Consider the following 13,643-nt stretch of genomic DNA (forward strand, 5'->3'; position numbering starts at 1 on the left):
AATCCTAACTTTAGCCTCAACCCTAACTATAGCCCCAACCTTAACCCTAGCCCTAATAGGAAAATGGAAATAAATACATTTTTTTAATTTTATTATTTTTTCCTAACTAAGGGGGTGATAAAGGGGGGTATGATTTACTATTTATAGCGGGTTTTTATGTTTGGCAGCTGTCACGCTAAAAGACGATTTTTATTGCAAAAAATTGTTTTTGCATCACCACATTTTGAGAGCTATAATTTTTCTTATTTTGGCCCACAGAGTCATGTGAGTTCTTATTTTTTGCAGGAGTTGATGTTTTCATTTTCGGGCTCATGACATTTTTTGATCGCTTTTTATTACGATTTTTGGGAGGCAGAATGAACAAAAACCAGCAATTCATGAATTTCTTTGGGGGGGGCGTTTATACTGTTCTTTATGTGGTAAAATTGATAAAGCAGTTTTATTCTTTGGGTTAGTGCGATTACAGTGATACCTAATTTATATCTTTTTTTATGTTTTGGCGCTTTTATACAATAGAAACAATTTTTTATAAAAAATTATTATTTTGCAGCGCTTTATTCTGTGAGCTATAACTTTATTTTTGCGCTGATGACGCTGTATGGCGGCTCGTTTTTTGCGGGACAAGATGACATTTTCAACGGTACCATGGTTATTTATATCTTTCTTTTTGATCAGGTGTTATTTTTTGTTCCACGGTATGATGATAAAGCATTATTTTTTGTCTTTTTTTAAGGGGTTCACTAAGCTGACACTCGGCCGCGATCAGCCGCACTCTCTCTGTGAGCGCAGCTGATCGTTATGACGTACTATCCTGTCCACAGTCATACTGGCCCGGGTCACCTGGACGGGATAGTACATTATATGTCAGAAAGAGGTTAAAGACATGAAAATTCTAAGTTGGAAAATTGCAAAATTTTCGCCAAATTTCTGTTTTTTTCACAAGCTCAAGTCATATCAAATAAATTTTACCACTGTCATGGAGTACAATATGTCACGAGAAAACAATCTCAGAATCACCGGGATCCATGGAAGCTTTCCAGAGTTATGACCTTATAAAGGGACAGTGGTCAGAATTGTAAAATTGACCTGGTCATTAACGTGCAAACCACCCTCGGGGGGTAAAGGGGTTAAATTTATTGCGGGTAAATTGGTTAAATTTATTGTACTCAAACAAGAGCAAGAGTGCAAGTAAAAGAAATGTTGCTGTGGCTTCTTTGTGTATTTATTTTTTTTAATATGTTCATGAATGTACCTTTATTATTTTTGTCTTTTTATAATGACATATTTTTGATCCTCCACAGCCTTCTGCAAAACATCCTCGGAAAGACACATTCACTGATGAGGAATTTGAAGTCCACATCAAAGCAGCTGAGAAATCCTTGATTTTAATACAGTCACTATTGCAGGAAAACAGTACACCACAGTGGCTCCCAGAAAGACTTTCCAATATCCAAAGCCTGATAACAAAAATCCAAACAACTGCAGAAGAGAGATAGTTATACAGGACATTTTCTTAATTTACTGCTCTGAAAAGGGTTATTCCATTCTCATAAAGTGATGACATGGTCATGCTTTTGTCATTTTCTCCACCTGGTGGTGTGATTGGAGCCATGAATATGTGAGAAGGACAAAACTATATTTTTCCAGACTTTTTACAAATGTGTCTACTAGCATTTTATATCTGACCACCATTTACTTTCAGATGAGATTCGTCTGTTTTGTGTAGCAAAACCTGTAAATCTAGTTGTCTTGTACCAATCCTCCAGTCATATTCAGAAATCTTGCTGTTTTTACTCTGCTCACTCAATCTCTCATTTCGTTCAGTACAGATCAATTTTCAACATTCTCATTATCATCACAATTAAAGTAAAAAGTTACTTTTCTATATACAGTAGATGTATCCGGATCTAAAATTCACAATTGCTGATGTTACAGCCCCCCTACTAACTTTCCCTGCACAATGACTTGCCTAAATTTGATCTTTTCATGTTTATTGTTAATTGTTTTTTAAATTCATCTGCTTGTTGCCTCATCTTTGTTCTCATTTCTACTTAAGATGTGCTTAGTGTACTAGATACACTAATCTGGCAGCATAATATTGTTGCAAGCAATGACTGGGTACCATATTTTTTGGACTATAAGATGCACCCCAGGAAAACAGGGGAAATAATATCTTACATGGGGGCCGCAGCAGTGGAGCGGGGTCACAGGAGGCATGCTCCCTTCCTCAGGAAGTCAACTGTGGCAGAAGTGGAGCAATGCTGTGGGCCCTGGGTGGGAGAAGTGGGTGCCCCAGCGGTGAAATGCTGTGTGCACGGTGTCGGCGGTGAGACAGAGCGGAGTGTATTGCTTTCCCAGCAGCCATTTTCCTGAAGCCATGGGCTGCTACTGGCGGCCTACTGAGGAAGGGACCCTGCCTCCTGTGATCCCACTCCACGTCCGCTCCCCATCCCCTCAGTAAGCTACATGCTACGTTCGGACTTTTAGACACAACACCCATTTCCCCCTTCTAATTTGGGAGCAAAAAAGTGCATCTTATAGTCTGAAAAATGCGAAATTATTTTCTTCCTTTGGATGTTTGAAATTAGGAAAAAGGCCATTGTTAAAATAAAAATATATTTTGGATGTCTATACTGACTTTTGTTTTTTTTCCTTTTGTGTAAACAAAAGAAGTATAGAAAACGAGAGGTGGGATCAGCTTTGGCTCCAAATACATAGAAGATCGGAAGTGCTTGCCAGTTGAAGAAGTGGAACCAGAATGTGAGAGAATGGGGCACATTTCGTAATTAAACCTTATTACAGTAAGGATTTCTATACAAAAAAAACAGGCATTTGTATGAAAAAAAAAATCATTTCCTATGAACGACTTGCTGCAAGCGTACAAGTACAAAATACAGTGGGGAAAAAAGTACACTGCTCAAAAAAATAAAGGAAACACTAAAATGCCACATCCTAGATATCTCGGAATGAAATATTCCAGTTGCAGATTTTTATTCATTGCATAGTGGAATGTGTTCAGATCAATAGAACATAACAATTATCAATGTAAAACAAAATGAATATCCCATGGAGGTCTGGATTTGGAATGATACTCAAAATGAAAGTGGAAAATCACATTACAGGCTGATCCATCTTCAGTGGAAATGCTTCATGACAAGCAAAATACGCTCTGTATTGTGTGTGGCCTCCACGTGCCTGTATGACCTCCCTACTGTACAATGCCTGGGCATGCTCCCGATGAGGCGGCGGATGGTCTTCTGAGGGATCTCCTCCCAGACCTGGACTAAAGTATCCGCCAACTCCTGGACAGTCTGAAGTGCAATGTGACGGTGGATGAAGCGAGACATGATGTCCCAGATGTGCTCAATCAGATTCAGGTCTGGGGAACGGCGGGTGGACCAGTCCATAGCTTCAATGCCTTCATCCTGCAGGAACTGCTGACACACTCCAGCCACATGAGGTCTGGCATATTGTCCTGCACGAGGAGAAACCCCAGGCCAACCGCACCAGCATATGGTCTCACAAGGTTTCTGAGGATCTCATCTCGGTACCTAATGATAACCAGGCTATCTCTGGTGAGCTCATGGGCTGTGCGGCTCTCCAAAGAAATGCCACCTCACACCATTACTTACCCACTACCAAACCGGTCATGCAGAAGAATGTTGCAGGCAGCAGATCGCTCTCCATGACATCTCCAGACACTGTCACGTCTGTCACACGTGCTCAGTGGAAACCTGCTTTCATCTGTGAAGAGCACAGGGCGCCAGTGGCAAATTTGCCAATCCTGGTGCTCTGTGTCAAATGCCAAGCATCCTGCACGGTGTTAGGCTGCGAGCACAACCCCCATCTGTGGACGTCTGTCACTCAGACCATCCTCATGGAGTCAGTTTCTAACTGTTTGTGCAGACTCATGCACACTTGTGGCCTGCTGGAGGTCATCTTGCAGGGCTCTGGCAGTGCTCCTCCTGTTCCTTCTTGCACAAAGGTGGAGGTAGCGATCCTGCTGCTGGGTTGTTGCCCACCTACAGCCCCCTCAACATCTCCTGGTAGCTCTTCCAGCCTCTGGACACTACGCTGACAGAGACAGCAAACCTTGCCACAGCTCGCATTGATGTGCCATCCTGGATGAGCTGCACTACCTGAGCCACTTGTGTGGGTTGTAGAGTCCGTCTCATGCTACCACGAGTGTGAAAGCACACCCAACATTCAAAAGTGACCAAAACATCAGCCAGAAAGTATTGCTACTGAGATGTGGTCTGTGGTCCCCACCTGCAGAACCACTCCTTTATTGAGAGTGTCTTGATGATTGCCAATAATTTCCATCTGTTGTCTATTCCATTTGCACAACAGCATGTGAAATTGTTTGTCAATCAGTGTTGCTTCCTAAGTCTACAGTTTGATTTTACAAAAGTTAGCTTTACTTGGAATTTTATTCTGTTGTTTAAGTGTTCCCTTTATTTTTTTGAGCAGTGTATTTAGTCAGCCACCAATTGTGCAAGTTCTCCCACTTAAAAAGATGAGAGGCCTGTAATTGACCACAACTATGAGTGTCAAAATGAGAAAGCAAATCCAGATAATCACCTTGTCGGATTTGGCAAGATTTATTTTCCAAATTATGGTGGAAAATAAGTGTTTGGTCACCTAAAAACATGCAAGATTTCTGGCTTTCACAGACCTGTAACTTTAAGATGCTTTTCTGTCCTCCACTCATTACCTGTAGTAATGGCACCTGTTTGAACTTATCTGTATAAAAGACACCTGTCCACAACCTCAAACAGTCACACTCCAAGCTCCACTGCACCAGGCTGGGAAGATTGAATCTGCAATAGACAAGCAGCTTGGTGTGATCAAATCAACAAGAGATACAATACAAGACCGGTGGGGTCAAAATGATCACAAGAACGGTGAGCAAAAGTCCCAGAACCACATGGGGGGACCTAGTGAATGACCTGCATAGAGCTGTGACCACCTTAACAAAGGCTACTGTCACGGGGCTGGATACGGGGGCAAGAGTGGACCCACTGGACCGTGACGCCGAACTCTCCCTGAGCGAGCGCACCAGGTGGACCGACCCCTATACAGGGACCGTTTGGGAGCAGGCTCAGGAAGCTCAAACGTCACGGCGGCCAGGACCAGGGGTCGGCTCAAGAGGATGAGCAGCGGAGAGGAGGAGGAGAGATCCGGGGTAACCAGGGTCCAGGGAACGGAGGTTGTTGCGGAAGGGTGAGGAGAGCAGCGGGAACCAGACGGAAGCGGGGCACAGGAGGCTGAAAAAGGAAGACACAGGGAGGTTAGCAGGGAGACAAAGGCTGATGCAGCTACGGGAGAGCGAGCGAGAGCAGGAGCCAGCGTGAGCAAGCAGGGCCTGAGCGCAGCGAGGAGAACTCGATAGTCAGGCGCCTCCCCTAAGGGAGGGAGGCCTGAAATACCTGCTGGTATCCCCCGATTGGCCAGGCGGAGGGTCAGGATCAGGTCAGGCAGCGGGCGTCATACGGCAGAGCGCGCGGTCAGGCCCCCCGGCGCGTGCGCAGAGGCACAGTGCGCGCGGCCGAAGGCAGAGGAGGAACGCGCCAGAAGACCGCCCGCCGGAACGGAGGACGACTGGCGGTGCGCGCAGGGAGCGAGAGGCCAGAGGAACCCGGACTGGATGCCGACGCAGCAGCGGTGAGTATGGGGATGGCAGGGACAGTGGGACCCGTGGTAGTAGCGGTGCTGACAGTACCTCCTCCCTTACACCCCCCTCTACTGTGTCTGGAAAGGAACCTTTTAAGAATACGTGGAGCATTGATGTTCTCGGACGGTTCCCAAGACCTCTCCTCGGGACCGAAACCCTCCCAGTCGATGAGAAAAAATGTTTTACCTCTTACCCTTCTTGAGGCCAAAATATCTCTCACCTCAAAAACATCATCAGAGCTGACTGGTGGAGGAGAAGAGTTTGGAGCTGGGTGGAAACGATTCAGGACAACTGGCTTAAGGAGAGAGACGTGGAAGGTGTTGGGAACTCGGAGCGAGGCGGGCAACTCCAGCCGGTAGGACACGTTGTTGATGCGCCTGAGAATCTTGAAAGGCCCAATGTAGCGGGGTCCAAGCTTGTAAGACGGGAGCTTTAGCCTAATATACTTGGCCGACAGCCAAACTTGTTGTCCCGGGAGGTAAGTCGGGGAGTCCAAGCGCCTCTTGTCAGCATGTCTCTTCATGCGCTCCCCGGACTTCTTGAGAGTTTCTTTAGTCTCGGACCAGACCTTGGAGAATTCAATGGCCAGGGAATCCGTTGCAGGCACACCGGAAGCAGTGGATATCGGCAGTGGAATACCAGGATGCATTCCAAATACTACAAAAAATGGAGACTTAGCTGAGGACTCGCTGGAATGATTATTGTAGGAGAATTCTGCCCAGGGGAGAAGATGGACCCAGTTATCCTGGTGCGCATTCGAGAACAGGCGTAAATATGAGGCTAGCACCTGATTGACACGTTCCACTTGCCCGTTGGACTGAGGATGGTAGGCGGAAGAAAAGTCCAATCTGACCTCCAGAAGTTTACATAAGGCTCTCCAAAATCGAGAAGTGAATTGTACACCACGATCCGAGACAATATGCTGCGGGAAGCCGTGAAGGCGGAAGATATGCTGGATAAAAATCTTCGCCAACTCTGGAGCAGAGGGCAGCGCTGGAAGAGGAACAAAATGGGCCATCTTAGAGAAGCGATCTACTGCCACCAGGATAGTCGTACATCCAGAAGATTTAGGCAAATCGGTGACGAAATCGAATGCTATATGTTGCCACGGAACCGAGGGGATCGGCAAAGGAAGCCGAAGACCGGAGGGTGGACGTCTAGGAACTTTGACCTTGGCACACGAGGAACAAGACGCCGTGAAGTCAATTACATCCTGACGAAGTGAAGGCCACCAATAAAACGAGCAATGAAGTCCAGTGTCTTTTTGACTCCGACATACCCGGAAAGTTTAGAGGAATGTCCCCAATGCAGCACCTCTCTTCTGTCCGCCTCAGAAACGTAGGTCTTGCCTGGAGGAGGAGTGATTAGACTCACAGGAGCCACCGTGATGATCTTAGCCGGATCGATGATGTGAGTCGGTTCCTCTACCAAATCTGGAGACTGCAGAGAACGGGACAATGCATCAGCCTTGACGTTTTTAGGTCCGGGACGAAAACGCAGCTCAAAATCGAACCGGCCAAAAAAGAGAGACCATCGGGCTTGTCGGGGATTCAGTCTGTCGGCTGACTGGAGGTATGCCAAATTCTTGTGATCGGTAAAGATGGTAAACGGGTGGACCGCTCCCTCAAGAAGATAGCGCCACTCCTCCATGGCCAATTTTATGGCTAACAACTCGCGGTCCCCGATGGAGTAATTACACTCGGCAGGGGAGAAGGCCTTCGAGAAAACACACAGGTAACCAGTCGTCCGGAGGAAGATCGTTGAGAGAGAACTGCACCCGCTCCTGTGGATGAGGCATCGACCTCCAAAACGAATGGCTTGTTGGCCTCGGGTCAGTGGAGCACAGGAGCTGTTGCAAAGGCTTGTTTTAACCTGGAGAAGGCCTCTTCAGCTTCGGCTGGCCAGGACGAGGAGTTGGTGCCCTTGCGAGTAAGACTGGAAATGGGTTTGATGAGAGAAGAAAAATGTGGCACAAACTGACAATAATTGGCGAAGCCAAGAAACCGTTGAATCGCCTTGACCCCTACCGGACGAGGCCATTGAAGAATTGCCAACAATTTCTCAGGATCCATCTCCAGCCCAGAATCCGAAACAATGTAGCCTAAGAAGGGCAACGATGACTGCTCAAAGAGGCATTTCTCAAGCTTCGCGTAGAGGTGATTCTCTCGCAGGCGCTGCAGTACCAGACGAACACTCCTCCTGTGGGATGCCAGATCCGGGGAAAAAATAAGGATGTCATCTAGGTACACGACCACGCAGGAGTACAGCAGATCTCGGAAGATGTCATTCACGAACTCCTGAAACACCGCGGGAGCATTGCAGAGGCCAAAGGGCATAACAAGATATTCATAATGCCCGTCCCTGGTGTTAAAGGCCGTTTTCCATTCGTCACCGGAGCGGATGTGAACGAGGTTGTAGGCTCCGCGCAGATCCAACTTCGAGAAGATGCGGGCTCCACGTAAGCGGTCAAAGAGCTCAGGAATGAGAGGCAAGGGGTATTTATTCTTTATCGTGATATCGTTTAATCCTCGGAAATCGATGCACGGGCGGAGCGAACCGTCCTTCTTTTTCACAAAGAAGAATCCGGCACCGGCAGGAGAAGAAGACTTCCATATGAACCCTCTGGCAAGGTTATCACGAATGTACTCGGACATGGCAGTAGTTTCCGCTGGAGAGAGTGGATAAATTCGACCCCTGGGCGAAGTAGTCCCCGGCCGTAGGTCAATAGGACAATCATACGGGCGATGCGGGGGAAGTGTCTCTGCCTCTCTCTTATCAAAGACGTCCGAAAATGACCAGTATGCGGCAGGCAAGCCTGCAGGACCCGAGGAAACTGGATGAGGAGTGACAGGGAGGACGGGAGCTAGGCACCTTTCTTGGCAAGGGTGCCCCCAGCGGAGAACTTCACCGGAACGCCAATCCAATACGGGTTCATGTGTCCTAAGCCAGGGGAGGCCAAGTAGCAGAGCGTGGGACAGGTTGGGTTATTACATAGAACGAGATCAGCTCCTGGTGCAATGCCCCGATGCGGAGACGCACCTCTTCCGTAACCAGAGATACCGACACTTGTAAAGGTCTCCCATCAACCGAGGCGATAACCCTTGGAGTCCTCAGGGTAATAACGGGAATCTGGTACTTCTTCACCTCCTTCAACCGGATGAAGTTCCCCGCCGCGCCCGAGTCCACGTAGGCCACCTCCGAACCATGTCTCTGACCAAAAACCAGCTGCACAGAAAGAGTAAGAGGATGAGAGGAGTGAGACACACCTAGGACGGCCTCTCTTACCTGGCCTAGGTGGAGGAGTTTCCCGGCCTCTCAGGACAAGAACGCAGGAAGTGAGACGCGCTGCCGCAATACAAACATAAGCCATCCGTCAATCTCTCCCTCCGGCGCTGTTCCGCTAACTTGACCCGATCTACTTGCATCGGCTCTGGCGCTGGACTGGAGGACGACCCAAGGGAACGTGGACTGGATGGCCTGTGGAGAGAAGCAGAAGGTCTAAGCGGTCTCCTCTCCCTAGCGGCCTCGCGGGCGCGTTCCTGAAACCGGAGGTCAATCCGTGTAGCCAAGGAAATGAGATCCTCTAAGGTAGCCGGGGTATCACGTCCTGCCAATTCATCCTTAATCTTGCCCGAGAGACCACGCCAGAAGGCCCCGACCAGAGCCTCATTATTCCACCCCAACTCAGAGGCCAAGGTGCGGAACCGGATGGCGTATTGTCCGACCGTAAGAGAACCCTGAGTGAGGCAGAAAAGGGACTCTGTAACGGAAGCCAACCGGCCGGGCTCATCAAAAACTTTACGAAAAGTGTCCGTGAAGATCTGGAGACTAGAGACTATGGGGTCGTCCCGCTCCCACAGGGGATTCACCCAAGAGAGGGCCTCTCCCTCCAAATGGGACACAATGAAGGCCACCTTAGCCCGGTCAGTGGGATACTGCTGAGGCAGGAGTTCAAAATGCAACCTGCACTGATTCAAAAAACCCCAGCACAGCTTAGGGTCGCCGCCATACCGTGGCGGTTTTCCAAGCCTAGGGGACGGGACAGGATCTGGGCTGCGAGACGGCTCGCGTGCGGCTGCAGACTGAAGGGAGAGCAGCCGATCGTCGACCGAAGCCATATAGGACAGAATATGGGCCTGGGTATCTCGATGTTGACCCAGCTCCTGCTGGAGACTGGCCAATTGGGAAGCGTTACTGGGATCTGCTGCCTGCAAGGCCGAGAGGTGGGAGTCCATAGTCTTCATAAAAGACATTATACGGGTCTGGTTCTCCCGTAGGAACACTAGCTCCTTTTGGGCGGCGGCCCCGGCGGGGTCCACGGCCTGACTATTCTGTCACGGGGCTGGATACGGGGGCAAGAGTGGACCCACTGGACCGTGACGCCGAACTCTCCCTGAGCGAGCGCACCAGGTGGACCGACCCCTATACAGGGACCGTTTGGGAGCAGGCTCAGGAAGCTCAAACGTCACGGCGGCCAGGACCAGGGGTCGGCTCAAGAGAATGAGCAGCGGAGAGGAGGAGGAGAGATCCGGGGTAACCAGGGTCCAGGGAACGGAGGTTGCGGAAGGGTGAGGAGAGCAGCGGGAACCAGACGGAAGCGGGGCACAGGAGGCTGAAAAAGGAAGACACAGGCAGGTTAGCAGGGAGACAAAGGCTGATGCAGCTACAGGAGTCGGGAGAGCGAGTGAGAGCAGGAGCCAGCGTGAGCAAGCAGGGCCTGAGTGCAGCGAGGAGAACTCGATAGTCAGGCGCCTCCCCTAAGGGAGGGAGGCCTGAAATACCTGCTGGTATCACCCGATTGGCCAGGCGGAGGGTCAGGATCAGGTCAGGCAGCGGGCGTCATACGGCAGAGCGCGCGGTCAGGCCCCCCGGCGCGTGCGCTGAGGCACAGTGCGTGCGGCCGAAGGCAGAGGAGGAACGCACCGGAAGACCGCTCGCCGGAACAGAGGAAGACTGGCGGTGCGTGCAGGGAGCGAGAGGCCAGAGGAACCCGGACCGGACGCCGACGCAGCAGCGGTGAGTATGGGGACGGCAGGGACAGTGGGACCCGTGGTAGTAGCGGTGCTAACAGCTACCATCAGTAACACACTACGGCGCCAGGGACTCAGATCCAGCAGTGCTAGACATGTCCCCCTGCTTAAGCTAGTACATGTCCGGACCCATCTGAAGTTTGCTAGAGAGGGTCTGGATTATCCAGAAGAATATTGGGAGAATGTCATATAGTCTGATGAAACCAAAGTAGAACTCGTTGGTAGAAAAAAAACGTGTTTGGAGAAGACAGAATGCTGAGTTGCATCCAAAGAACACCATACCTACTGTGAAGCATGGGGGTGGCAACATCTTGCTTTGGGGCTGTTTCTCTGCAAGGGAAAAAGGACAACTGATCTGTGTGCATGAAAGAATAAATGGGGTCATGTTGTGAGTTCATTTTCCCCTTCACCATTGAGGTCTGATGAACTCCCTCTTCTGGTGAAGGAAGGTAGTGAGGCTGATTACCAAGCACCTGGGCAGGATGATGATGACTGGGTGACGGGAATTGATGACTGGATATAAGGCAGCCGACGCCCTTCTGCCTTGCTGGTGATCTCTCTGAGGGATTCTAGGAGACCAGTCTGATTCCTGCTCCTCAAAGCGAAGTTTTCTGCTCTGCTTTTTGCATTTGTGTTTTGGTTTTGTTTTGCCTTGTTTTTCTGGATTTCTGCCATTCCCTGCTGGGGTGAGCTGAATTCCTTTTTGCTCTGTCTTCAGAGAATACCTGAGTACTGATATAGTCTTTTTGAAGCCTAGCATCTTCAGGGCTTTTTTCCCTATCAGCCTTTTGGCTCTTGTTTTGAAAGGGTTTTGGCGGATTGCAGACAGCAGCTTTTCTATCCTGTCCTATTTAGTTAGCTTGGACCCCATCATTTGCGCAGCCTATCTTTCTATCTGTGTGAGTGTTTTTTCATCTTGCTTCACCGTCATTATATGTTGGGGGCTGCCTATTGCTTTGGGGTCTGCTCTGGGGCAGTTTAGTTTTTCCCCCTTTCTGTCTTTAGGCTATTTAGTTCTCCGGCTGTGATCGAGGGGTCTAGGGCACCGTAGGAACCCCCCACGGTTACTGCTAGTTGTTGTTGATGGGTTCAGGGGTCTGCAATCCGATAGCTGCCAACTTCTCTGGTTTTCTGGACTTAGCTAGTATTTCTGTTTTTGCCTCCTACGGTGACTCATTCATAACAGAATCACCAGCCATACCGCAGATCCTAGGGTACTCAATAGCAGGAAAGAATTGTAAAAAAAAAAAAAGTGTGTATATTTTTTCCTCTATATCTCTGAGGCCGTAGGGGGAATTTTTTTTTTTCTCTCAATGGAGATAAAGCAATTGTCTGATCGTGTGGAGCAGCTCGCTGCGGAAGTGCGGGGAATTTCCGCCTACCTTGCTCATTCACATGCTGCTGAACCAAAGATCATTACTCCTGATGTGTTTTTTGGGGATCGGTCTAAATTTTTGAATTTCAAAAATAATTGTAAATTATTTTTTGCCTTGAAGCCTAACTCGTCAGGGAGCTCCGCGCAGCAGGTTAAAATTGTCATCTCTTTGCTGATTGGCGATCCCCAGGATTGGGCGTTTTCTTTGAAACCAGATGATCCTATTCTGACTAATATGAACGCATTTTTTCAAGCCTTGGGGTTGTTGTATGACGAACCTAATGCTATTGATCAGGCTGAAAAGACCCTGACCCTGTTGGCATTGAGCCAGGGTCGAGATTCTGCAGAATTGTACTGTCAAAAATTCCGAAAGTGGGCGGTCCTTACTACCTGGAATGATAATGCCTTGGCAGCTCTCTTTCGGAAGGGTTTGTCAGAAGCCGTAAAAGATACTATGGTGGGATTTCCTGTTCCCTCTGGTCTGGACGATTCTATGTCATTAGCCATTCAGGTTGATCGGCGTTTACGTGAACGCAGGACTGCACGAGAGGTGTTCCCACCTGTTGAACAAGTGTCTGAACCTATGCAATGTGATAGAGTTTTGTCCAGGGAGCAACGTCAGGAGTTCAGAAGTCATAATAAGCTGTGTTTTTTTTGTGGAGATGCCTCGCATATTATTTCTGTCTGTCCTAAACGAGAGAAACATTTTGCACACACGTTTTCTGTGGGTGGTGTTCAACCTAAGTTTCTTCTGACAATTACTCTGATCTGCTCCCTGTCCACATTTTCCGCCAAGGCTTTTGTGGATTCGGGAGCAGCCCTGAACCTAATGGACTTGGATTTTGCTAAACGTTGTGGATTTCCGATGACACCTCTGTGGACGCTTATCCCTTTGAGGGGGATTGATGCTACTCCTTTGGCGAAAAATAAACCTCAGTTTTGGACCCAGGTGGTAATGCGGGTCGCCCCAGACCATCAAGAAAATTGCAAATTTTTGGTGTTGCATAATTTGCATGATACCATTGTTCTGGGGTTTCCCTTGTTGCAAATTCATAATCCAGTTTTGGATTGGAAATCTGTGTCTGTGGTGAGTTGGGGTTGTCGGTGTGCCCTTAGTGAGGCTCCGGTTTTTTCCACCTCTCCTCAGTCGCATGATGCTCCTGACTATTTGGCGGACTTTTATGATGTATTTAGTGAGAATGAGTCTGCGTCTTTGCCTCCTCATAGGAGTTATGACTGTGCAATTCAACTGAGCCCGGGGTGTAAATTTCCCAAGGGTCGGTTCTTCAATTTATCTGTACCCGAGCACGAGGCTATGCGATCCTATATTAAGGAGGCATTGGAGAAGGGTCATATTAGACCATTCTCTTCACCCTTAGGTGCTGGGGTTTTTTTCGTGGCCAAAAAGGATGGTTCATTAAGGCCTTGTATTGATTATCGTGCCCTCAACAAAATTACTATTAAATATCAGTATCCGTTACCCCTGATTTCGGATCTATTCTCCAGAGTTAAAGGTGCTTGCTGGTTTACCAAGCTTGACCTCAGGGGGGCGTATAATCTTATC

The 13,643-nt window shown here is 48.6% G+C and overlaps 1 protein-coding gene across 3 annotated transcripts in view; it reads left to right on the forward strand.

Annotated features, from left to right (window-relative positions):
- Positions 1-2,631, forward strand: part of FIRRM (FIGNL1 interacting regulator of recombination and mitosis) — a 737,920-nt gene extending 735,289 nt beyond the window's left edge. For all 3 annotated transcript variants that reach the window (XM_073557998.1, XM_073557999.1, XM_073558000.1), the window contains one exon: positions 1,302-2,631. In XM_073557998.1, coding sequence (XP_073414099.1) covers positions 1,302-1,496 — 195 coding nt within the window. In that variant the 3' untranslated portion in view covers positions 1,497-2,631. The remainder of the gene's footprint in view (positions 1-1,301) is intronic.
- The last annotated feature ends 11,012 nt before the right edge of the window (positions 2,632-13,643 follow it).

The sequence above is a fragment of the Dendrobates tinctorius genome, unplaced genomic scaffold, assembly GCF_039654945.1.
Source record: "Dendrobates tinctorius isolate UK_male_01 unplaced genomic scaffold, ASM3965494v1 ptg000012l, whole genome shotgun sequence".
Lineage (NCBI taxonomy): Eukaryota > Metazoa > Chordata > Amphibia > Anura > Dendrobatidae > Dendrobates > Dendrobates tinctorius.